This window comes from Bombina bombina, chromosome 5, assembly GCF_027579735.1.
Source record: "Bombina bombina isolate aBomBom1 chromosome 5, aBomBom1.pri, whole genome shotgun sequence".
In the NCBI taxonomy this organism is placed as follows: Eukaryota; Metazoa; Chordata; class Amphibia; order Anura; family Bombinatoridae; genus Bombina; species Bombina bombina.
Genome location: NC_069503.1, coordinates 393,622,129 through 393,650,101, shown reverse-complemented (window position 1 = coordinate 393,650,101; position 27,973 = coordinate 393,622,129). Strand labels below are relative to the sequence as shown.

The 27,973-nt window shown below is 40.3% G+C and overlaps 1 protein-coding gene across 2 annotated transcripts in view; it reads right to left on the bottom strand.

Annotated features, from left to right (window-relative positions):
- The window catches only part of LOC128660401 (ubiquitin-conjugating enzyme E2 E2), a 746,956-nt gene that overhangs the window by 99,719 nt on the left and 619,264 nt on the right, over positions 1 to 27,973 (bottom strand). For both annotated transcript variants that reach the window (XM_053714227.1, XM_053714226.1), the window contains exon 4: positions 11,987 to 12,119. In XM_053714227.1, the coding sequence (XP_053570202.1) occupies positions 11,987 to 12,119 (133 nt within the window). The remainder of the gene's footprint in view (positions 1 to 11,986; positions 12,120 to 27,973) is intronic.

The following is a 27,973-nucleotide window of genomic DNA, read 5'->3' as shown; positions in this document are numbered from 1 at the left end:
GGTCGGTTACACAATTGATTGATACACAAAAGTTTAATTTGCCTTCTATGACCCATAAAATAAAGGGGTATATCTGTTTTTTTTGGATGCAAATGATGACAATGATTCAGCTATCAAGTAAAGTCATTAACTAAATTTTCACACCGAGATTAGGATAAGAAATAGAATATACGATCAGTTATTGTAAAATTAGTTGATAGTAATCAATTGAGCAAAATAAGCCCTGAAAAAACAGAATTTATGTTTACCTGATAAATTACTTTCTCCAACGGTGTGTCCGGTCCACGGCGTCATCCTTACTTGTGGGATATTCTCTTCCCCAACAGGAAATGGCAAAGAGCCCAGCAAAGCTGGTCACATGATCCCTCCTAGGCTCCGCCTTCCCCAGTCATTCGACCGACGTAAAGGAGGAATATTTGCATAGGAGAAATCATATGATACCGTGGTGACTGTAGTTAAAGAAAATAAATTATCAGACCTGATTAAAAAACCAGGGCGGGCCGTGGACCGGACACACCGTTGGAGAAAGTAATTTATCAGGTAAACATAAATTCTGTTTTCTCCAACATAGGTGTGTCCGGTCCACGGCGTCATCCTTACTTGTGGGAACCAATACCAAAGCTTTAGGACACGGATGATGGGAGGGAGCAAATCAGGTCACCTAGATGGAAGGCACCACGGCTTGCAAAACCTTTCTCCCAAAAATAGCCTCAGAAGAAGCAAAAGTATCAAATTTGTAAAATTTAGTAAAAGTGTGCAGTGAAGACCAAGTCGCTGCCTTACATATCTGATCAACAGAAGCCTCGTTCTTGAAGGCCCATGTGGAAGCCACGGCCCTAGTGGAATGAGCTGTGATTCTTTCAGGAGGCTGCCGTCCGGCAGTCTCGTAAGCCAATCTGATGATGCTTTTAAGCCAAAAAGAGAGAGAGGTAGAAGTTGCTTTTTGACCTCTCCTTTTACCAGAATAAACAACAAACAAGGAAGATGTTTGTCTGAAATCCTTTGTAGCATCTAAATAGAATTTTAGAGCACGAACTACATCCAAATTGTGCAACAAACGTTCCTTCTTTGAAACTGGATTCGGACACAAAGAAGGCACGACTATCTCCTGGTTAATGTTTTTGTTAGAAACAACTTTCGGAAGAAAACCAGGTTTAGTACGCAAAACCACCTTATCTGCATGGAACACCAGATAAGGAGGAGAACACTGCAGAGCAGATAACTCTGAAACTCTTCTAGCAGAAGAAATTGCAACCAAAAACAAAACTTTCCAAGATAATAACTTAATATCTACGGAATGTAAGGGTTCAAACGGAACCCCCTGAAGAACTGAAAGAACTAAATTGAGACTCCAAGGAGGAGTCAAAGGTTTGTAAACAGGCTTGATTCTAACCAGAGCCTGAACAAAAGCTTGAACATCTGGCACAGCCGCCAGCTTTTTGTGAAGTAAAACAGATAAAGCAGAAATCTGTCCCTTCAAAGAACTTGCAGATAATCCTTTCTCCAAACCTTCTTGAAGAAAGGATAGAATCTTAGGAATTTTTATCTTGTTCCATGGAAATCCTTTAGATTCACACCAACAGATATATTTTTTCCATATTTTATGGTAGATTTTTCTAGTTACAGGCTTTCTGGCCTGAACAAGAGTATCAATGACAGAATCTGAGAACCCTCGCTTTGATAAAATCAAGCGTTCAATCTCCAAGCAGTCAGTTGGAGTGAGGCCAGATTCGGATGTTCGAACGGACCTTGAACAAGAAGGTCCCGTCTCAAAGGTAGCTTCCATGGTGGAGCCGATGACATATTCACCAGGTCTGCATACCAAGTCCTGCGTGGCCACGCAGGAGCTATCAAGATCACCGATGCCCTCTCCTGATTGATCCTGGCTACCAGCCTGGGGATGAGAGGAAACGGTGGGAATACATAAGCTAGGTTGAAGGTCCAGGGCGCTACTAGTGCATCTACTAGAGTCGCCTTGGGATCCCTGGATCTGGACCCGTAGCAAGGAACCTTGAAGTTCTGACGAGAGGCCATCAGATCCATGTCTGGAATGCCCCACAATTGAGTAATTTGGGCAAAGATTTCCGGATGGAGTTCCCACTCCCCCGGATGAAATGTCTGACGACTCAGAAAATCCGCTTCCCAATTTTCCACTCCTGGGATGTGGATTGCAGACAAGTGGCAGGAGTGAGTCTCCGCCCATTGAATGATTTTGGTCACTTCTTCCATCGCCAGGGAACTCCTTGTTCCCCCTTGATGGTTGATATACGCAACAGTCGTCATGTTGTCCGATTGAAACTGTATGAATTTGGCCTTTGCTAGCTGAGGCCAAGCCTTGAGAGCATTGAATATCGCTCTCAGTTCCAGAATATTTATCGGGAGAAGAGATTCTTCCCGAGACCAAAGACCCTGAGCTTTCAGGAGTTCCCAGACCGCGCCCCAGCCCACCAGACTGGCGTCGGTCGTGACAATGACCCACTCTGGTCTGCGGAAGCTCATCCCCTGTGACAGGTTGTCCAGGGTCAGCCACCAACGGAGTGAATCTCTGGTCCTCTGATCTACTTGTATCGTCGGAGACAAGTCTGTATAATCCCCATTCCACTGACTGAGCATGCACAGTTGTAATGGTCTCAGATGAATTTGCGCAAAAGGAACTATGTCCATTGCCGCGACCATGCACTGCGCTATGGAAGGAAGAGGAACAGAATGAAGTACTTGACAAGAGCTTAGAAGTTTTGATTTTCTGGCCTCTGTCAGAAAAATCCTCATTTCTAAGGAGTCTATTATTGTTCCCAAGAAGGGAACTCTTGTTGACGGAGATAGAGAACTTTTTTCTACGTTCACTTTCCACCCGTGAGATCTGAGAAAGGCCAGGACAATGTCCGTATGAGCCTTTGCTTGTGGTAGGGACGACGCTTGAATCAGTATGTCGTCCAAGTAAGGTACTACTGCAATGCCCCTTGGTCGTAGCACCGCTAGAAGGGACCCTAGTACCTTTGTGAAAATTCTTGGAGCAGTGGCTAATCCGAATGGAAGTGCCACAAACTGGTAATGCTTGTCCAGAAAGGCGAACCTTAGGAACCGATGATGTTCCTTGTGGATAGGAATATGTAGATACGCATCCTTTAAATCCACCGTGGTCATGAATTGACCTTCCTGGATGGAAGGAAGAATTGTCCGAATGGTTTCCATTTTGAACGATGGAACCTTGAGAAACTTGTTTAGGATCTTGAGATATAAGATTGGTCTGAATGTTCCCTCTTTTTTGGGAACTATGAACAGATTGGAGTAGAATCCCATCCCTTGTTCTCCTAATGGAACAGGATAAATCACTCCCATTTTTAACAGGTCTTCTACACAATGTAAGAATGCCTGTCTTTTTATGTGGTCTGAAGACAATTGAGACCTGTGGAACCTCCCCCTTGGGGGAAGCCCCTTGAATTCCAGAAGATAACCTTGGGAGACTATTTCTAGCGCCCAAGGATCCAGAACATCTCTTGCCCAAGCCTGAGCGAAGAGAGAAAGTCTGCCCCCCACCAGATCCGGTCCCGGATCGGGGGCCAACATCTCATGCTGTCTTGGTAGCAGTGGCAGGTTTCTTGGCCTGCTTACCTTTGTTCCAGCCTTGCATTGGCCTCCAGGCTGGCTTGGCTTGAGAAGTATTACCCTCTTGCTTGGAGGATGAAGCACTTGGGGCTGGTCCGTTTCTGCGAAAGGGACGAAAATTTGGTTTATTTTTAGCCTTGAAAGACCTATCCTGAGGAAGGGCGTGGCCCTTACCCCCAGTGATATCAGAAATAATCTCTTTCAAGTCAGGGCCAAACAGCGTTTTCCCCTTGAAAGGAATGTTAAGCAATTTGTTCTTGGAAGACGCATCCGCTGACCAAGATTTTAGCCAAAGCGCTCTGCACGCCACAATAGCAAACCCAGAATTTTTCGCCGCTAATCTAGCCAATTGCAAAGTGGCGTCTAAAGTAAAAGAGTTAGCCAATTTGAGAGCATGAATTCTGTCCATAATCTCCTCATAAGAAGAATCTTTATTGAGCGACTTTTCTAGTTCATCGAACCAGAAACACGCTGCTGTAGTGACAGGAACAATGCATGAAATTGGTTGTAGAAGGTAACCTTGCTGAACAAACATCTTTTTAAGCAAACCCTCTAATTTTTTATCCATAGGATCTTTGAAAGCACAACTATCTTCTATAGAGATAGTAGTGCGTTTGTTTAGAGTAGAAACCGCCCCCTCGACCTTGGGGACTGTCTGCCATAAGTCCTTTCTGGGGTCGACCATAGGAAACAATTTCTTAAATATAGGGGGAGGGACAAAAGGTATGCCGGGCCTTTCCCATTCTTTGTTTACAATGTCCGCCACCCGCTTGGGTATAGGAAAAGCTTCGGGGGGCCCCGGGACCTCTAGGAACTTGTCCATCTTACATAATTTCTCTGGAATGACCAAATTCTCACAATCATCCAGAGTAGATAACACCTCCTTAAGCAGAGCGCGGAGATGTTCTAATTTAAATTTAAAAGTAATAACATCAGGTTCAGCTTGTTGAGAAATTTTCCCTGAATCTGAAATTTCTCCCTCAGACAAAACCTCCCTGGCCCCCTCAGACTGGTGTAGGGGCACTTCAGAACCAATATCATCAGCGTCCTCATGCTCTTCAGTATTTTCTAAAACAGAGCAGTCGCGCTTTCGCTGATAAGTGGGCATTTTGGCTAAAATGTTTTTGATAGAATTATCCATTACAGCCGTTAATTGTTGCATAGTAAGGAGTATTGGCGCACTAGATGTACTAGGGGCCTCCTGTGTGGGCAAGACTGGCGTAGACGAAGGAGGGGATGATGCAGTACCATGCTTACTCCCCTCACTTGAGGAATCATCTTGGGCATCATTTTCTCTAAATTTTGTGTCACATAAATCACATCTATTTAAATGAGAAGGAACCTTGGCTTCCCCACATACAGAACACAGTCTATCTGATAGTTCAGACATGTTAAACAGGCATAAACTTGATAACAAAGTACAAAAAACGTTTTAAAAACAGAATTTATGTTTACCTGATAAATTTCTTTCTCCAACGGTGTGTCCGGTCCACGGCGTCATCCTTACTTGTGGGATATTCTCTTCCCCAACAGGAAATGGCAAAGAGCCCAGCAAAGCTGGTCACATGATCCCTCCTAGGCTCCGCCTACCCCAGTCATTCGACCGACGTTAAGGAGGAATAATAGCATAGGAGAAACCATATGGTACCGTGGTGACTGTAGTTAAAGAAAATAAATTATCAGACCTGATTAAAAAACCAGGGCGGGCCGTGGACCGGACACACCGTTGGAGAAAGAAATTTATCAGGTAAACATAAATTCTGTTTTCTCCAACATAGGTGTGTCCGGTCCACGGCGTCATCCTTACTTGTGGGAACCAATACCAAAGCTTTAGGACACGGATGAAGGGAGGGAGCAAATCAGGTCACCTAAATGGAAGGCACCACGGCTTGCAAAACCTTTCTCCCAAAAATAGCCTCAGAAGAAGCAAAAGTATCAAACTTGTAAAATTTGGTAAAAGTGTGCAGTGAAGACCAAGTCGCTGCCCTACATATCTGATCAACAGAAGCCTCGTTCTTGAAGGCCCATGTGGAAGCCACAGCCCTAGTGGAATGAGCCGTGATTCTTTCGGGAGGCTGCCGTCCGGCAGTCTCGTAAGCCAATCTGATGATGCTTTTAATCCAAAAAGAGAGAGAGGTAGAAGTTGCCTTTTGACCTCTCCTTTTACCTGAATAAACAACAAACAAGGAAGATGTTTGTCTAAAATCCTTTGTAGCATCTAAATAGAATTTTAGAGCGCGAACAACATCCAAATTGTGCAACAAGCGTTCCTTCTTTGAAACTGGTTTCGGACACAGAGAAGGTACGATAATCTCCTGGTTAATGTTTTTGTTAGAAACAACTTTTGGAAGAAAACCAGGTTTAGTACGTAAAACCACCTTATCTGCATGGAACACCAGATAAGGAGGAGAACACTGCAGAGCAGATAATTCTGAAACTCTTCTAGCAGAAGAAATTGCAACTAAAAACAAAACTTTCCAAGATAATAACTTAATATCAACGGAATGTAAGGGTTCAAACGGAACCCCCTGAAGAACTGAAAGAACTAGATTAAGACTCCAAGGAGGAGTCAAAGGTTTGTAAACAGGCTTGATTCTAACCAGAGCCTGAACAAAGGCTTGAACATCTGGCACAGCTGCCAGTTTTTTGTGAAGTAACACCGACAAGGCAGAAATCTGTCCCTTCAGGGAACTTGCCGATAATCCTTTTTCCAATCCTTCTTGAAGGAAGGATAGAATCCTAGGAATCTTAACCTTATCCCAAGGGAATCCTTTAGATTCACACCAACAGATATATTTCTTCCAAATTTTGTGGTAAATCTTTCTAGTTACAGGCTTTCTGGCCTGAACAAGAGTATCGATAACAGAATCTGAGAAACCTCGCTTCGATAAAATCAAGCGTTCAATCTCCAAGCAGTCAGCTGGAGTGAAACCAGATTCGGATGTTCGAACGGACCCTGAACAAGAAGGTCTCGTCTCAAAGGTAGCTTCCAAGGTGGAGCCGATGACATATTCACCAGATCTGCATACCAAGTCCTGCGTGGCCACGCAGGAGCTATCAAGATCACCGACGCCCTCTCCTGATTGATCCTGGCTACCAGCCTGGGGATGAGAGGAAACGGCGGGAACACATAAGCTAGTTTGAAGGTCCAAGGTGCTACTAGCGCATCCACTAGAGCCGCCTTGGGATCCCTGGATCTGGACCCGTAGCAAGGAACTTTGAAGTTCTGACGAGAGGCCATCAGATCCATGTCTGGAATGCCCCAAAGTTGAGTGACTTGGGCAAAGATTTCCGGATGGAGTTCCCACTCCCCCGGATGCAATGTCTGACGACTCAGAAAATCCGCTTCCCAATTTTCCACTCCCGGGATGTGGATAGCAGACAGGTGGCAGGAGTGAGACTCCGCCCATAGAATAATCTTGGTCACTTCTTCCATCGCTAGGGAACTCCTTGTTCCCCCCTGATGGTTGACGTACGCAACAGTCGTCATGTTGTCTGATTGAAACCGTATGAACTTGGTCCTCGCTAGCTGAGGCCAAGCCTTGAGAGCATTGAATATCGCTCTCAGTTCCAGAATATTTATCGGTAGAAGAGATTCTTCCCGAGACCAAAGACCCTGAGCTTTCAGGGATCCCCAGACCGCGCCCCAGCCCATCAGACTGGCGTCGGTCGTGACAATGACCCACTCTGGTCTGTGGAATGTCATCCCTCGTGACAGGTTGTCCAGGGACAGCCACCAACGGAGTGAGTCTCTGGTCCTCTGATTTACTTGTATCTTTGGAGACAAGTCTGTATAGTCCCCATTCCACTGACTGAGCATGCACAGTTGTAATGGTCTTAGATGAATGCGCGCAAAAGGAACTATGTCCATTGCCGCTACCATCAACCCGATCACTTCCATGCACTGAGCTACGGAAGGAAGAGGAACGGAATGAAGTATTCGACAAGAGTCCAGAAGCTTTGTCTTTCTGGCCTCTGTTAGAAAAATCCTCATTTCTGAGGAGTCTATAATTGTTCCCAAGAAGGGAACCCTTGTTGACGGGGATAGAGAACTCTTTTCCACGTTCACTTTCCAGCCGTGCGATCTGAGAAAGGCCAGGACGATGTCCGTGTGAGCCTTTGCTCGAGGGAGGGACGACGCTTGAATCAGAATGTCGTCCAGGTAAGGTACTACTGCAATGCCCCTTGGTCTTAGCACAGCTAGAAGGGACCCTAGTACCTTTGTGAAAATCCTTGGAGCAGTGGCTAATCCGAAAGGAAGCGCCACGAACTGGTAATGTTTGTCCAGGAATGCAAACCTTAGGAACCGATGATGTTCCTTGTGGATAGGAATATGTAGATACGCATCCTTTAAATCCACCGTGGTCATGAATTGACCTTCCTGGATGGAAGGAAGGATAGTTCGAATGGTTTCCATCTTGAAAGATGGGACCTTGAGAAATTTGTTTAAGATCTTGAGATCTAGGATTGGTCTGAATGTTCCCTCTTTTTTGGGAACTATGAACAGATTGGAGTAGAACCCCATCCCTTGTTCTCTCAATGGAACAGGATGAATCACTCCCATTTTTAACAGGTCTTCTACACAATGTAAGAACGCCTGTCTTTTTATGTGGTCTGAAGACAACTGAGACCTGTGGAACCTTCCCCTTGGGGGAAGTCCCTTGAATTCCAGAAGATAACCCTGGGAGACTATTTCTAGCGCCCAAGGATCCAGAACATCTCTTGCCCAAGCGTGAGCGAAGAGAGAGAGTCTGCCCCCCACCAGATCCGGTCCCGGATCGGGGGCCGATATTTCATGCTGTCTTGGTAGCAGTGGCAGGTTTCTTTGCCTGCTTTCCCTTGTTCCAGCCTTGCCCCTCTTGCTTAGAGGACGTAGCACCTTGGGCTGGTCCGTTTTTACGAAAGGGGCGAAAATTAGGTCCATTTTTTGCCTTGAAAGGCCGATCCTGAGGAAGGGCATGGCCCTTACCCCCAGTGATATCAGAGATAATCTCTTTCAAGTCAGGACCAAACAGCGTTTTCCCCTTGAAAGGAATGTTTAGTAGCTTGTTCTTGGAAGACGCATCAGCCGACCAAGATTTCAACCAAAGCGCTCTGCGCGCCACAATAGCAAACCCAGAATTCTTAGCCGCTAACTTAGCCAATTGCAAAGAGGCGTCTAGAGTGAAAGCATTAGCCAATTTGAGAGCATTGACTCTGTCCATAATCTCCTCATAAGGAGGAGAGTCACTATCGAGCACCTTAATCAGCTCATCAAACCAGAAATATGCGGCTGTAGTGACAGGGACAATGCATGAAATGGGTTGTAGAAGGTAACCCTGCTGAACAAACATCTTTTTAAGCAAACCTTCTAATTTTTTATCCATAGGATCTTTGAAAGCACAACTATCCTCTATGGGAATAGTAGTGCGTTTGTTTAAAGTAGAAACCGCTCCCTCGACCTTGGGGACTGACTGCCATAAGTCCTTTCTGGGGTCGACCATAGGAAACAATTTTTTAAATATGGGGGGAGGGACGAAAGGAATACCGGGCCTTTCCCATTCTTTATTAACAATGTCCGCCACCCGCTTGGGTATAGGAAAAGCTTCTGGGAGCCCCGGCACCTCTAGGAACTTGTCCATTTTACATAGTTTCTCTGGGATGACCAAATTTTCACAATCATCCAGAGTGGATAATACCTCCTTAAGCAAAATGCGGAGATGTTCCAATTTAAATTTAAAAGTAATCACATCGGATTCAGCCTGCTGAGAAATGTTCCCTAAATCAGTAATTTCTCCCTCAGACAAAACCTCCCTGGCTCCCTCAGATTGGGTTAGGGGCCCTTCAGAGATATTAATATCAGCGTCGTCATGCTCTTCAGTAACTAAAACAGAGCATCCACGCTTACGCTGACAAGGGTTCATTTTGGCTAAAATGTTTTTGACAGAATTATCCATTACAGCCGTTAATTGTTGCATAGTAAGGAGTATTGGCGCGCTAGATGTACTAGGGGCCTCCTGAGTGGGCAAGACTCGTGTAGACGAAGGAGGGAATGATGCAGTACCATGCTTACTCCCCTCACTTGAGGAATCATCTTGGGCATCATTGTCATTATCACATAAATCACATTTATTTAAATGAATAGGAATTCTGGCTTCCCCACATTCAGAACACAGTCTATCTGGTAGTTCAGACATGTTAAACAGGCATAAACTTGATAAGAAAGTACAAAAAACGTTTTGAAGTAAAACCGTTACTGTCACTTTAAATTTTAAACTGAACACACTTTATTACTGCAATTGCGAAAAAACATGAAGGAATTGTTCAAAATTCACCAAACTTTCACCACAGTGTCTCAAAGCCTTGAAAATATTGCACACCAATTTTGGAAGCTTTAACCCTTAAAATAACGGAACCGGAGCCGTTTTAAGCTTTAACCCCTTTACAGTCCCTGGTATCTGCTTTGCTGAGACCCAACCAAACCCAAGGGGAATACGATACCAAATGATGCCTTCAGAAGTCTTTTATCAGTATCAGAGCTCCTCTCACATGCGACTGCATGCCATGCCTCTCAAAAACAAGTGCGCAACACCGGCGCGAAAATGAGACTCTGCCTATGCTTTGGGAAAGCCCCTAAAGAATAAGGTGTCTAAAACAGTGCCTGCCGATATAATTATATCAAAATACCCAGAATAAATGATTCCTCAAGGCTAAATAAGTGTTAATATCAATCGATTTAGCCCAAAAAATGTCTACAGTCTAAATAAGCCCTTGTGAAGCCCTTATTTACAATCGTAATAAACATGGCTTACCGGATCCCATAGGGAAAATGACAGCTTCCAGCATTACATCGTCTTGTTAGAATGTGTCATACCTCAAGCAGCAAAGGACTGCAAACTGTTCCCCCAACTGAAGTTAATGCTCTCAACAGTCCTGTGTGGAACAGCCATGGATTTTAGTTACGGTTGCTAAAATCATTTTCCTCATACAAACAGAACTCTTCATCTCTTTTCTGTTTCTGAGTAAATAGTACGTACCAGTACTATTTGAAAATAACAAACTCTTGATTGAATAATGAAAAACTACAGTTAAACACTAAAAAACTCTAAGCCATCTCCGTGGAGATGTTGCCTGTACAACGGCAAAGAGAATGACTGGGGTAGGCGGAGCCTAGGAGGGATCATGTGACCAGCTTTGCTGGGCTCTTTGCCATTTCCTGTTGGGGAAGAGAATATCCCACAAGTAAGGATGACGCCGTGGACCGGACACACCTATGTTGGAGAAATAAAACCGTTACTGTCACTTTAAATTTTAAACTGAACACACTTTATTACTGAAAATGTGAAAAAGTATGAAGGAATTGTTCAAAATTCACCAAAATTTCACCACAGTGTCTTAAAGCCTTAAAAGTATTGCACACCAAATTTGAAAGCTTTAACTCTTAAAATAACGGAACCGGAGCCGTTTTTATATTTAACCCCTATACAGTCCCTGGTATCTGCTTTGCTGAGACCCAACCAAGCCCAAAGGGGAATACGATACCAAATGACGCCTTCAGTAAGCTTTTTCTATGTATCTGAGCTCCTCACACATGCATCTGCATGTCTTGCTTCCCAAAAACAACTGCGCAATAGAGGCGCGAAAATGAGGCTCTGCCTATGATTAGAGAAGGCCCCCAGTGAAAAAGGTGTCCAATACAGTGCCTGCCGGTTTTTTTACATTCCCAAGAATAAAATAACTCCTCAAAGCTATGAAGTATTAAAAATGCTTATATATCAATCGTTTTAGCCCAGAAAATGTCTACCAGTCTTAAAAGCCCTTGTGAAGCCCTTTATTCTTATTTAATAAAAATGGCTTACCGGATCCCATAGGGAAAATGACAGCTTCCAGCATTACCAAGTCTTGTTAGAAATGTGTCATACCTCAAGCAGCAAAAGTCTGCTCACTGTTTCCCCCAACTGAAGTTAATTCCTCTCAACAGTCCTGTGTGGAAACAGCCATCGATTTTAGTAACGGTTGCTAAAATCATTTTCCTCTTACAAACAGAAATCTTCATCTCTTTTCTGTTTCAGAGTAAATAGTACATACCAGCACTATTTTAAAATAACAAACTCTTGATTGAAGAATAAAAACTACATTTAAACACCAAAAAACTCTAAGCCATCTCCGTGGAGATGTTGCCTGTACAACGGCAAAGAGAATGACTGGGGAAGGCGGAGCCTAGGAGGGATCATGTGACCAGCTTTGCTGGGCTCTTTGCCATTTCCTGTTGGGGAAGAGAATATCCCACAAGTAAGGATGACGCCGTGGACCGGACACACCTATGTTGGAGAAACAAACATAATTTACACTGCTTGATGACTTGCAATAAGATTATTCATTAAATGTTTACTGTACTGACCTTTGGTGGCTTGAACGGGTAATCTGGAGAAAATGCGATATCAAGGAAGAAAACTCCGCCTTCATATACAGATCCAGGCGGGCCTAGTATAGTTGACCTCCATTCATATATGTTATCTCCTTTGGGGCCAGCGCTATAAAAACAATAAAAAAATATATTAGGGTTGTTAAAACAAAAATGGGTCACCATTTTATAAACACTCTGCTTATTACTTATTTGTGTTAAATAAATAATAAAAATGTTCTAATTAGTAGGAACTTGTAATCATGTAATTTCTGCAGTACTAACCCCCGTTATTATGCGTTTAACCCTGCACAATGGTTAAATACATAGCTAAAGTCCAGCATGTGAGCCATGCGCATTGCAGCTCCCCAGTGGGAAACCACTTATGATTGGTGGCCAAGTGTGCCTGCCTGCCTCCCTACTGATTTCCTGCTTGGGAGTTTTAATACTTGCAGTTTAACTCTTTGTTAGGGTTGAAAGGACTATAAACTGTAAGAACATTTACTTTTTACATTTTTATTAGAGCATTTTATTATTAAACTATAGTTTGCATCTGTGTATTTAACCCCTGCAAAAACACATGTGGTGAGCTTCTGACAAAAAGCAGATTTGTAAAGCCACCAATCACAAGCTAGCTCCCGGTAGTGCATTTTTGATAAAGGATACCAAGAGAATAAAGTAAAATATATAACAGAAATAAAATGAAAAGTCTCTAAATGGCATGCTCTATCTGAACCATGAGAGTTTAAAGGGACACTGAACCCAATTTTTTTCTACTGTGATTCAGATAGAGCATGCAATTTTAAGCAGCTTTCTAATTTACTCCTATTAACAAATTATTTTCATTCTCTTGGTATCTTTATTTGAAATGCAAGAATGTAAGTTTAGATGCCGGCCGATTTTTGGTGAACACACTGTGTAGTTCTTGCTGATTGGTTGGTAAATTCACCTACCAATAAACACGTGCTTTCCATAGTCCTGAACCAAAAAAATAGCTTAAATGCCTTCTTTTTCAAATAAAGAAAGCAAGAGAACGAAGAAAAATTGATAATAGGAGTAAATTAGAAAGTTGTTTAAAATTGCATGCTCTATCTGAATCACGAAAGAAAAAATTTGGGTTCAGTGTCCCTTTAACTTTAACGTCCCTGTAAGCCAGAAATGCTAAAATTATATACTCAAATTAGAGCAGACCATTTGTGTATTAGAATGTCCCTTTAATCACAGGTAAAGAAATAATGAATGATGAAAATATGTTTCAATTATTTTCACATAATCAGATAATTGCAGCAATAATTGTACAATATAGAGATGTTGCATCTCTTAGTAACAAGACTGTAATTATGCACCTAATTAACCTCCCCCTAAAAAAAACAACTTACAATCAAAATGACTTTTATTAAATTTGACTAAGCAAATGGCATGTGTGTAGAAAAAAATAGAACAAATAATAATAATAATAATAAAGCAAACTTACACAAAAAAATCAAGAAATAATATACAGTATTTAAAATTGGTCTCTGAATGTCAAGTTAAACAAACTATTTAGAAGTGATATTTACAGGTTTAGCAACACATTCTACAGACTCCTTCATTTAGATAGGTAAAAATAATTATCAATATGATCACCTAGAAACAGGAAATAAAATATATTCTAAGCAGATAAATATAGAACATTCTATTCTCTTAATCAGGGACAGGAAACTGGTGGTCCAAGGCCTACATGCAGCCCTTGGCACTATTGCTTGTGGCCCTTCAATATTGATCTGTGGCTCCTGTGTGCTAGGTAGTTGGGCACAACTGCTCTTAACAATTGTAAAACAAATATTTGTAAATGCTGAAAAACAGCATTGATGATATACTAGAGCAGGGATGGCCAACTGGCGGCCCAAGGGCTTAATGCGGCCCTCTGCACTAGCCTTTTCACCCTTGCTGCTTTTGCAGAGACGCGCTAATACAGGGTAAAACATGCAATGTACAGGTTACGTCATGTCGTTAGGGGTTAAAAGATGCAAATGAAAGTTTTTCTTTGGTGTATGTTACATATCTCAATAAAGCAAATATTTCTACTATTTTTGGGGTAAATTCTATAGCTGCTAAAAAGGATATTACAGTATATAGCTCTGAAAATCCCCATTGATATTACTTTTGTTGACAAAAGATGTAACATTTTTCAGCTGGTATACAATGTGTAGCATCGTCATCCCTCTTACTTTGATAAAGCATTAAAGGGACATGAAACCCAATTTTTTTTCATGATTTGTATAGAACATACATTTGTAAACAGCTTTCCACTTCTGTTATGTATTTTGCTTCATTCGCTTGGTATCCTTTCTTGTAGGAGCAGCAATGCACTACTGGGAACTGGCTGAACACATCAGTAAGCCAATTACACAAGGAATATATGTGCAGCCACGAATCAGCAGCTAGCTCACAGTTCTTAAGCTTAACCTAGTTATACTTTTTAACAAAGGATACCAAGAGAACGAAGCAAATTTGATAAAGTAAGTCAATTAAAAAGTTCTTTAAAATTGTATGTTCTGTCTCACTCACAAAAGAAACATGTTGGGCTTCATGTCCCTTTAAGTAGCATAGTGCACTGCTGAGCAATGTGCTGCCGACTTTACTTGAACTGCAACAGTTAATTTGCTTGTCTCAGTTTGCATTAACCTTTGAATAATAAAGCACAGCTGGGAACGCTATAAAGAACAAACTGAGTAATGAATAATTAAAACCACCTACACAGATTTTGGAAGCCTCAATCTGTAGCTAGTATATTAGCATAGACATTAGCTGTAGAAAACGTGGGATAGTAAATTGTCTCTTTGTAGCAGAGGCGCAGGTGTAACTAACATTCACAAAATAAATAAATACATAAGTTAAATAAACAAAATAACACATTCATTTTCATAGTCCTATTGCTTTATTTGTTAAATAATCATATAAACAAAGGTAAACCATGAATGCAGATATATTTAGGGATATGGGATCTACCTTCAGACTAAGATACTTTAAATAACATTTTATTTGAGGTATTGCAAACATATCTTTTGACCTTGAGGAAATTTCAAAGCACAAAAAAAAATTCTTTGTTATACGCAAACAGCTATCTATGCACATAACAAACAGCTCCTAATATTACTTCTCGTTTCCTTTCTGCCTTTTGTTTTTCCCTTATTAGTCTCAGAAGGATATGGAACATTAAACACTGTGAGATTGTAATATAAATGTTTAATTAAGTGTATTAAAAAAATGCAATATACTATAGTTTCATTCATTTATTTTGTCCCCTTTTCTGTAATTTAACTTTGGAGATTTACAATTCCTCATGGGCGCCGCCATGTTGAAACCTAGGTTTCTCTTATCTAATATATTTGCACGCACTTCCTAATCATCACCAAAAAGCCAAAAACATCAGTTATGATATAGCATCTCCATTAGCTGGTATAAAGAATGCACTTTTGCCTTTCAAGTGTAGGAGAGAGAAACTCAGAGTCAGCTCCGTATAGGACAATGGAGCAAATAGCTTTTTTAGCATGAGCTAATTTCTTGGAATCTGAAAGGTGCATACAGTGTTGTCTATGAAATTAGTTAAAGAGATTACTGCCTATCAGTCTTTCACATAAGCTTTTGCTTTTTGTATAAACTCTACATCAGATCATGCACCTTCTGGTACCCTGCTTTCTACCATTAGATCACTTATGGCTGACCAGTAGAAAGATACCCTCAGGTTTACATTAATCATTTAAACTGCAATTTCCTTAGGTTCAGCACATACAAATACATTACACACTGACAAAACAGTGTTTGTGGAACCCTGATGTTCAACATTGTGAAGCTATGTCTTTGCCAAAAACATATCCTAAAAGTTCTCACATTAAAGCGTCACAAAAGTCAAAGTTAAATGATTCAGATAGAGCATTTAATTAAAAAAAAATAAAAATAAAAAAAAACAACTTTCCAATATACTTTCATTATCAATATGTGCACATTCTTTTTATATGCACACTTTCTGAGGCTTCAGTTCCTTCTAAGCACATGCAAAAATGCACAGTGAAAATATATATATATATATATATATATATATATATACACAGTTCAAGTGAAGGATAAGCACTCTTTGACCCCAGGCTGGGGTAAATATATACCAGGGTGCGTGTGTCAGATATAAACAGTCCAGAGCAAAGACAGCACTCACTGGATTTTAGTAAAAAAACATAATTTATGTAAGAACTTACCTGATAAATTCATTTCTTTCATATTAGCAAGAGTCCATGAGCTAGTGACGTATGGGATATACATTCCTACCAGGAGGGGCAAAGTTTCCCAAACCTCAAAATGCCTATAAATACACCCCTCACCACGCCCACAAATCAGTTTAACGCATAGCCAAGAAGTGGGGCGATAAGAAAAAAGTGCGAAAGCATAAAAAATAAGGAATTGGAATAATTGTGCTTTATACAAAAAAATCATAACCACCACAAAAAGGGTGGGCCTCATGGACTCTTGCTAATATGAAAGAAATGAATTTATCAGGTAAGTTCTTACATATATTATGTTTTCTTTCATGTAATTAGCAAGAGTCCATGAGCTAGTGACGTATGGGATAATGACTACCCAAGATGTGGATCTTCCACGCAAGAGTCACTAGAGAGGGAGGGATAAAATAAAGACAGCCAATTCCGCTGAAAATAATCCACACCCAAAATAAAGAAAAAAAACTGAAATTATAAGCAGAAGAATCAAACTGAAACAGCTGCCTGAAGTACTTTTCTACCAAAAACTGCTTCAGAAGAAGAAAACACATCAAAATGGTAGAATTTAGTAAAAGTATGCAAAGAAGACCAAGTTGCTGCTTTGCAAATCTGATCGACCGAAGCTTCATTCCTAAACGCCCAGGAAGTAGAAACTGACCTAGTAGAATGAGCTGTAATCCTTTGAGGCGGAGTTTTACCCGACTCGACATAGGCATGATGAATTAAAGATTTTAACCAAGATGCCAAAGAAATGGCAGAGGCCTTCTGACCTTTCCTAGAACCGAAAAAGATAACAAATAGACTAGAAGTCTTTCGGAAATTCTTAGTAGCTTCAACATAATATTTCAAAGCTCTAACTACATCCAAAGAATGCAATGATTTCTCCTTAGAATTCTTAGGATTAGGACATAATGAAGGAACCACAATTTCTCTACTAATGTTGTTGGAATTCACAACCTTAGGTAAAAATTTAAAAGAAGTTCGCAACACCACCTTATCCTGATGAAAAATCAGAAAAGGAGACTCACAAGAAAGAGCAGATAATTCAGAAACTCTTCTAGCAGAAGAGATCGCCAAAAGAAACAAAACTTTCCAAGAAAGTAATTTAATGTCCAATGAATGCATAGGTTCAAACGGAGGAGCTTGAAGAGCCCCCAGAACCAAATTCAAACTCCAAGGAGGAGAAATTGACTAAATGACAGGTTTTATACGAACCAAAGCTTGTACAAAACAATGAATATCAGGAAGATTAGCAATCTTTCTGTGAAAAAGAACAGAAAGAGCAGAGATTTGTCCTTTCAAGGAACTTGCAGACAAACCTTTATCCAAACCATCCTGAAAAAACTGTAAAATTCTCGGAATTCTAAAAGAATGCCAGGAAAAATTATGAGAAAGACAACAAGAAATGTAAGTCTTCCAGACTCTAATATATCTTCCTAGATACAGATTTACGAGCCTGTAATATAGTATTAATCACAGAGTCAGAGAAACCTCTTAGACTAAGAATCAAGCGTTCAATCTCCATACCTTTAAATTTAAGGAATTGAGATCCTGATGGAAAAAAGGACCTTGCGACAGAAGGTCTGGTCTTAATGGAAGAGTCCACGGTTGGCAAGAGGCCATCCGGACAAGATCCGCATACCAAAACCTGTGAGGCCATGCTGGAGCCACCAGCAGAACAAACGAGCATTCCTTCAGAATCTTGGAGATTACATTTGGAAGAAGAACTAGAGGCGGAAAGATATAGGCAGGATGATACTTCCAAGGAAGTGACAATGCATCCACTGCTTCCGCTTGAGGATCCCTGGATCTGGACAGATACCTGGGAAGTTTCTTGTTTAGATGAGAAGCCATCAGATCTATTTCTGGAAGTCCCCACATTTGAACAATCTGAAGAAATACCTCTGGGTGAAGAGACCATTCGCCCGGATGTAACGTTTGGCGACTGAGATAATCCGCTTCCCAATTGCCTATACCTGGGATATGAACCGCAGAAACTAGACAGGAGCTGGATTCCGCCCATACCAGTATCCAAGATACTTCTTTCATAGCCAGAGGACTGTGAGTCCCTCCTTGATGATTGATGTATGCCACAGTTGTGACATTGTCTGTCTGAAAACAAATGAACGATTCTCTCTTAGAAGAGGCCATGTCTGAAGAGCTCTGAAAATTGCACGGAGTTCCAAAATATTGATCGGTAATCTCACCTCCTGAGATTCCCAAACCCCTTGTGCTGTCAGAGACCCCCAAACAGCTCCCCAACCTGTCAGACTTGCATCTGTTGAAATTACAGTCCAGGTCAGAAGAACAAAAGAAGCCCCCTGAACTAAACGATGGTGATCTGTCCACCACGTCAGAGAGTGTCGTACAATAGGTTTTAAAGATATTACTTGAGATATCTTTGTGTAATCCCTGCACCACTGGTTCAGCATACAGAGCTGAAGAGGTCGCATGTGAAAACGAGCAAAGGGGATCGCGTCCGATGCAGCAGTCATAAGACCTAGAATTTCCATGCAGAAGGCTACCGAAGGGAATGATTGTGATTGAAGGTTTCGACAAGCTGAAATCAATTTTAGACGTCTCTTGTCTGTCAGAGACAGAGTCATGGACGCTGAATCTATCTGGAAATCTAAAAAGGTTACCCTTGTCTGAGGAATCAATGAACTTTTCGGTAAATTGATCCTCCAACCATGATCTTGAAGAAACAACACAAGTCGATTCGTATGAGATTCTGCTAAATGTGAAGACTGAGCAAGTACCAAGATATCGTCCAAATAAGGAAATACCACAATACCCTGTTCTCTGATTACAGACAGAAGGGCACCGAAAACCTTTGTAAAAATTCTTGGAGCTGTTGCTAGGCCAAACGGCAGAGCCACAAACTGGTAATGCTTGTCTAGGAAAGAGAATCTCAGAAACTGATAGTGATCTGGATGAATCGGAATATGCAGATATGCATCCTGTAAATCTATTGTGGACATATAATGCCCTTGCTGAACAAAAGGCAGGATAGTCCTTATAGTTACCATTTTGAATGTTGGTATCCTTACATAACGATTCAATATTTTTAGATCCAGAACTGGTCTGAAGGAATACTCCTTCTTTGGTACAATGAAGAGATTTGAATAAAACCCCAGCCCCTGTTCCAGAACTGGAACTGGCATAATTACTCCAGCCAACTCTAGATCTGAAACACAATTCAGAAATGCTTGAGCCTTCGCTGGATTTACTGGGACACAGGAAAGAAAAAATCTCTTTGCAAGAGGCCTTATCTTGAAGCCAATTCTGTACCCTTCTGAAACAATGTTTTGAATCCAAAGATTGTGAATTGAATTGATCCAAATTTCTTTGAAAAATCGTAATCTGCCCCCTACCAGCTGGGCTGAAATGAGGGCCGCACCTTCATGTGAACTTGGGAGCTGGCTTTGGTTTTCTAAAAGGCTTGGATTTATTCCAGACTGGAGATGGTTTCCAAACTGATACCGATCCTGTGGATAAGGCTTTTGTTCCTTATTGTGACGAAAGGAACGAAAACGATTATTAGATCTAAATTTACCTTTAGATTTTTTATCCTGTGGTAAAAAAGTTCCTTTCCCTACAGTAACAGTTGAGATAATAGAATCCAACTGAGAACCAAATAATTTATTACCCTGGAAAGAAAGGGAAAGCAAAGTCGACTTAGAATTCATATCAGCATTCCAAGTTTTAAGCCATAAAGCTCTTCTAGCTAAAATAGCTAGAGACATATACCTGACATCAACCCTAATGATATCAAAGATAGCATCACAAATAAAATTATTAGCATGTTGAAGAAGATTAACAATGCTATGAGAATTATGATCTGTTACTTGTTGCGCTAAAGCTTCTAACCAAAAAGTTGAGGCTGCAGCAACATCCGCTAAAGATATAGCAGATCTAAGAAGATTACCTGAACATAAGTAAGCTTTTCTTTGAAAGGATTCAATCTTCCTATCTAAAGGATCCTTAAAGGAAGTACTATCTGCCGTAGGAATAGTAGTACGTTTAGCAAGAGTAGAGACAGCCCCATCAACTTTAGGGATTTTGTCCCAAAATTCTAATCTGTCAGATGGCACAGGATATAATTGCTTAAAACGTTTAGAAGGAGAAAATGAATTACCCAAATTATTCCATTCCCTGGAGATTACTTCAGAAATAGCATCAGGGACAGGAAAAACTTCTGGAATAACTACAGGAGATTTAAAAACCTTATTTAAACGTTTAGATTTAGTATCAAGAGGACCAGAATCCTCTATTTCTAATGCAATTAAGACTTCTTTAAGTAAAGAACGAATAAATTCCATTTTGAATAAATATGAAGATTTATCAGCATCAACCTCTGAGACAGAATCCTCTGAACCAGAGGAACCATTATCAGAATAAGAATGATGATGTTCATTTAAAAATTCATCTGAAAAATGAGAAGTTTTAAAAGACCTTTTACGTTTATTAGAAGGAGGAATAACAGACATAGCCTTCTTAATGGATTTAGAAACAAAATCTCTTATGTTAACAGGAACACTCTGAGTATTAGATGTTGATGGAACAGCAACAGGTAATGTAACATTACTAAAGGAAATATTATCTGCATTAACAAGTTTGTCATGATATTCATTACAAACAACAGCTGGAGGAATAGATACCGCAAGTTTACAGCAGATACACTTAACTTTGGTAGATCCAGCACCAGGCAGCATTTTTCCAGAAGTATCTTCTGACTCAGTGTCAATCTGGGACATCTTGCAATATGTAATAGAAAAAACAACATATAAAGCAAAATTGATCAAATTCCTTAAATGACAGTTTCAGGAATGGGAAAAAATGCCAGTGAACAAGCTTCTAGCAACCAGAAGCAATAAATAATGAGACTTAAATAATGTGGAGACAATAGTGACGCCCATATTTTTTAGCGCCAAAAAAGACGTCCACATTATTTGGCGCCTAAATGCTTTTGGCGCCAAAAATGACGCCGTATCCGGAACGCCGACACTTTTGGCGCAAAAAAAGTCAAAAAATTACGCAACAGAAAAAAATTTTTTGCGCCAAATAAGTCTGCGCCAAAAATTACGCAATAAAATGAAGCATTTTCAGCCCCCGCGAGCCTAACAGCCCACAGGGAAAAAAAAGTCAAATTTTAAGGTAAAAAATTGATTTATTCATATGCATTATCCCAAATATGAAACTGACTGTCTGAAATAAGGAACGTTGAACATCCTGAGTTAAGGCAAATAAATGTTTGAATACATATATTTAGAACTTTATATAAAAGTGCCCAACCATAGCTTAGAGTGTCACAGAAAATAAGACTTACTTACCCCAGGACACTCATCTACATGTAGTAGAAAGCCAAACCAGTACTGAAACGAGAATCAGTAGAGGTAATGGTATATATAAGAGTATATCGTCGATCTGAAAAGGGAGGTAAGAGATGACTCTCTACGACCGATAAGAGAGAACCTATGAAATAGACCCCGTAGAAGGAGATCATTGAATTCAAATAGGCAATACTCTCCTCACATCCCTCTGACATTCACTGCACGCTGAAAACCGGGCTCCAACCTGCTGCGGAGCGCATATCAACGTAGAATCTAGCACAAACTTACTTCACCACCTCCATAGGAGGCAAAGTTTGTAAAACTGATTTGTGGGTGTGGTGAGGGGTGTATTTATAGGCATTTTGAGGTTTGGGAAACTTTGCCCCTCCTGGTAGGAATGTATATCCCATACGTCACTAGCTCATGGACTCTTGCTAATTACATGAAAGAAATTACTTTTATTGGAAAAAAGTTAAAAGCAAAGTCCCATGAGGTTTCGGTGTCCACTGACACCTTTGTCAAATGGCATCACCCAGTTTAAAGGATTACTTTCTCTTATAATTTTTAAGATATACAACTAACATATTAAAGTTAATAAACATTAATTAAAACCTACTGACCTATATTTTCTCCAAAACGAAGTTTCATAACGTTCTAAAAGTTATATCTTTTATTCGCCGATGATGTCACGTTATCCTGCCCACTATTTTCAGCACTGCATGTTCAAAATACTTAAACCAATAAGTTTGTGTTTAAAGCGCCATTTTGAAACCTAGGTATTGTAAACGGATTGGTACAGAGCAAAGGATACCCACAGAGTGGGTTTGGAAAACAATTAAATTTGCAGACAAGATTTCTGATATACGGTAGAGATATGTTAATGAAATGCTATTGATAAAAAGCGTATTTGGGGTTGTTAGTTAGTAACAGGCATAGAAAACATTTACTTACAGTGGCCCTTTAAGGACCGCTGTGCAATCCTGACATTCGGGAGGCAGAGTTACTGGCTGATGGCTGTCACATGATACAGGATGAAGGGAAAACTGGATTAACTTTGAAATTTGCCAGACAATATAATATATTGCTAATTTCAAATCAAATGCAAGTGCAATTGTGTTGTCTTTTTATTGTGTATTTAACAATTATTTAATTCTCCTGTATTTAGTGTTCCATTAGCCCTAATGGAAGCAAATGACAGTGTCCAACTAGTTAGAAACTTTGGGTGGTGTGGGTTTATGTTTTATGTGGAGATAAACTATCGGCTAGATTACGAGTTGTGCGTTAAGCTGAAAAAGCAGCGTTAAGAGGTCCTAACGCTGCTTTTTCACTACTGCTGCTATTACGAGTCTTGCAGGTTTAGGGGCACAGCACACTTCTTTGGCCTTACCGCAAAACGACTCACGTAAACTTCGTAAACCTTTTTTTCTATGGGACTTCCATAGCGCCGGTATTACGAGTTTGTCCTGGGAGGCCAAAAAGTGAGCGATACACCCTCTACCTCCAAGATCCGTAACGCATTCTAAAGTCAGTAGTTAAGAGTTTTATGGTACAACGCTGTAGTATAAAACTCATAACTAAAGTGCTAAAAAGTACACTAACACCCATAAACTGATATAAAAGCACCCACTCAAAAGAGGATATTAAGTGTATAGTAATGGATCACCTGACACACAAATATACAGGCAGGTGAACTAGTGCACGGAACCCAAAAAAATAGTATTATATATATAAGAAAAGGTAAAGGTGGGTTAATCCAGCACTAACTATTAATGCACCTCTAATAAATAATTGAGCTTTTCAATTATTTATTAGAGGTGCATTACAAGTTAGTGCTGGATTAACCCACCTTTACCTTTTCTTATATATATAACACCCATAAACTGCCTATTAACCCCTAAACCGAGACCCTCCCGCATCGCAAACACTATAATAACATTTTTAAACCCTAATCTGCCACTCCGGACATCGCCGCCACGTGAATAAACATATTAACCCCTAAACCACCGCACTCCCGCATAGCAAACACTAAATATCATTAACCCCTAATCTGCCGCCCCTAACATCGCCGCCACCTACATTATACTTATTAACCCCTAATCTACCGTCCCCAACATCGCCGCCACTATATTTAATGTATTAACCCCTAAATCTAAGTCTAACCCTAACTTAAATATAATTTAAATAAATCTAAAGAAAATTACTATCATTAACTAAATTATTCTTATTTAAAACTAAATACTTACCTATAAAATAAACCCTAAGCTAGCTACAATATAACTAATAGTTACATTGTATCTAGCTTAGGGTTTATTTTTATTTTACAGGCAACTTTGTATTTATTTTAACTAGGTACAATAGTTATTAAATAGTTATTAACTATTTAATAACTACCTAGCTAAAATAAAGACAAATTTACCTGTAAAATAAAACCTAACCTATGTTACAATAACACCTAACACTACACTACAATTAAATAAATTAACTAAATTAAATAGAATTAAATAAATTAAATTAGCTAAATCACAAAAAAACAAACACTAAATTACAGAAAATAAATAACAAATTACAGATCTTTAAACTAATTACACATAATCTAATATCCCTATCAAAATAAAAAAAGCCCCCCCCAAAAAAAACAAAAAACCCTAGCCTAAACTAAACTATCAATAGCCCTCAAAAGGGCCTTTTGTGGGGCATTGCCCCAAAGTAATCAGCTCTTTTACCTGTAAAAAGAAAAAATACAAACAACCCCCCAACAGTAAAACCCACCACCCACACAACCAACCCCCCAAATAAAAGCCTAACTTTAAAAACCTAAGCTCCCCATTGCCCTGAAAATGGCATTTGGATGGGCATTGCCCTTAAAAAGGCATTTAGCTCTTTTGCGCCCCAAAGCCCTAACCTAAAAATAAAACCCACCCAATACACCCTTAAAAAAAACCTAACACTAACCCCCTGAAGATCGACTTACTGTTCTGAAGACCGGACATCCATCCTCAAGGAAGCGGCAGAAGTTTTTTCTAACTTAATTCCGATTGGCTGATAGAATTCTATCAGCCAATCGGAATCTAAGGGACGCCATCTTGGATGACGTCATTTAAAGGAACCTTCATTCAGTAAGAAGACTCCAGATGAAGAGGATGCTCCGCGTCGGATGTCTTGAAGATGGAGCCGCTCTGCGTTGGATGGATGAAGACTTCTGCCCGTCTGGAGGACCACTTCGCCCAGCTTGGATGAAGACTTCTCCCGGCTTCGTTGAGGACTTCGGCCCGGTTGGATGAAGACTTCTGCCGCTTCCTTGAGGATGGATGTCCAGTCTTCAGAACAGTAGATTTGCATAATCAACAAATGCAAGATAACAAGACAATGCAATAGCACTTAGTCTGAACTTCGAATGAGTAGTAGATTTTTTTTCTGACAATTTTAAAAGTTATGTCTTTTTCCACTCCCCCTGTACCATTTGACAGCCATCAGTCATTCACAAACGCATACACACACAAACGCATACACACTTATTCTTGCACTTGCTCAGTAGGAGCTGGTGACTCAAAAAGTTTAAATATAAAAAGACTGTGCACATGTATGTTTGTTAATGGAAGTAAATTGGAAAGTTGTTTAAAATGGCATGTTCTGGCCCTGACTTCCGGAGGAGGAGCTCAGGTGTATGGTCACGTAAGACACCTGCTCTGATTCACCTTCTTTCAAGCCTGATGGCGGGAAATCTGCGCCCAAAACCCTAGACCCTGGGCGGCTTGAATAGCCAAAATTACCGCTACCAGAGTCTGAATTAGTGCCACTCCAAAGCACTAAACTGCATTAAGTAGTACTCTTAAGGACTTACAAAGTTTTCAGTAAAACTCTCTCTGTTTTCTGACACTCAAAATTACTAGTAACTTGTTAAAATAAATAGTGGAGAAGCACAGAGAGGATAACTATTGGCTAAATCAATAAATTCAATGCCGGTAATATTTTGAACTTTTCCTCATTGCTGGCCCCTTTGAGCGGCCGTTGCTACCAACTCAGAGGACAGAACTGTAACAAATCTACGGCAGAGAAGCTGGGACCTGTTTAAAACAGCGCAGGATTTTACATAATCATTGCTGCCCTGGCTTTAATTCTATCTGTCTTTTCATAGTTTCTGAGGTGAACGAACCATCCTGACCAGGACTTAGCATACGGCCTCTTTTTGACCTTACTGAACTTCGCATCTCCTACCTGGTTTGGAGTGGGGATTCCTGGCTCGTCGGCCGCTGCTGGCCTTGACGCGGACCATCGTGTCCCTTGATTTGCGGAGATCTTGCCGACGGAGGTAAGCGGAGGCGCAGTGATATCCTGGGCGCTGTATTCGATTGGTCCGGACTTCCCCTCCCACCGGTGCTGCGTGAGGGGTCCGGATCTTGCTCCTGCACTTTGTCGCCCATCTGGATCCTGACGGCTGCCATCTTCCTGGCGTTCGATCTGAGCTCTCCCAGGCAGCTCGCTCCGGGATTTTTTCTCTCTCAGCCTGTCCGGCGCTTCCCCTCCCACCGGTGCTGCGTGTAGGGGAGGCCCGGTCTCTTAGAAGGGTCACCCTGAATACTGTGTGCCCCTGGTCAGGAATGGGTAAAGTATGCAACACATACATTGACTCTTGTATGTACTCCCTCAGTATCATTCAAAAAACATACCGCACAATATAATATCTCTCCCAGCTTACTGCAATTCAGCAGCCACCAGAACTCACACCTGAAATACTTTGACTTTCTCTGCTACATTTACAAAAATTCATATAAAGACTGTTACCTTGAGAATGGACTTTTTTACTTACTCCACAATAAAAATTGTGGGCTGATAGCAACTGTTTTGATCCATGATTTAACAAATATCTAATTCTTTTTTCTTTTGGTTTTTTTTTCTTGTATAGAGATATTTAATTAAGGCATTGAAGAGTACCCTTTACATACCTATATAGGTACAGAGTGAAAAGCCCATATCAAACTAGGGCTCTATATAAAGAAGGAAAAAAGAAAAAGGGGAGAGAGAGAGAAGAAGGGGGGGGGAGAGGAAAGGAGAGGGGGGTAGTATAATCGTCTCCCCTACGAATATTTACAAATTAAGACATAAATACCTTCCTTTACAGAAAGGCTTATGATAAATTTGAACATATAGCCTTATTGAGAAACAAAGTATAAAAGTTACTAACTAGTTAGATACTGGAAAAGATCCTCAACTCTCTCATATATAGCTAGATCAGTATTCTTGGTTATAAGTCCTGATATAATAACTAATGATGCCATCCTAAGTTACTGATGATAGAAATCAGGGGAGCTTAACCCATTTGTTGGTACTTTTTTGTTTGGTATCAGAGATATATACAAAATACATTATTTGTATCAATATTATTTTGATGTTACCAGGTGCATAAAATCTGAATAATTGAATTGCAACTCTACACAGGGAAAGGCCTGATATTTAAATATGTGAGAACAATGTATTAGCTTTCACCTAAGTGATTTTTATTTTTTCTGTATAGAGATATAAAAAGCTGCCTGATTAAACATAGCAATACCAATCTGCTACTGTCGCATAGAGGCATAAGAAAGCATCTACTCTACATATTACTATAAACTAATTTTTTTTGTTCAGATTTACATTCTGACGAATATCTTGCACATTAAATATGGATTACTAGGGCTGATAACATACGGTCAGAGTGTTATTATCTATCATCCTTTTCACTCTTGAAGGCTGAAGGGAATATATACTCCTTTTGTGTAATTAGATGCAGTAAATGCCTCTTTGAGCTTTTTACCTGGTCTAAAGTATTCTTTAAATTAACCTGTTGTTAAGCTCTTAAAGCTAAATATTCTGAGTTCTTAAGCTCTCAATATTAGTGCCTATCAGACCAGATTAACTATATAGGCACTTGCTTGCTATTAATATAGTATCAGGATCTGAGTATTTCTCAGAATCTTGCTACTTAAACTGATATCAACCCCTTATAATTGTGCCTTTGCCAGAATTAAATACATGAATAAGGTTTATTTACAATTAGAATAAATTGCATTTACTTAGGATCTCACACTAGTCACCTTAGGTCACTATAAATACAGATCACTGCACTTTTTTTATATCACTGCCCACAAGTATCCACTTTTAAAATACAATTCCCTTCACCTGTGTCAGCACTGTCACGTCCTCACATTACTTCACTTTTTCCCCTCCCCCTCTCCTTTTTTTTTCCTCTCCCTTACACGTTTTTTTTTCTTTTTTTTCTTCTCACCTCCCTCACTCACTACACAATTCCCACTTTGCACACCTACATTTTTCCCTGCTCTTTCTTTATCTCCTATGCGGGGTCTGATTCACTCCTTATGCACTTTCCAAACACTTTTTCACAAGTACACTCTTTTTTACAC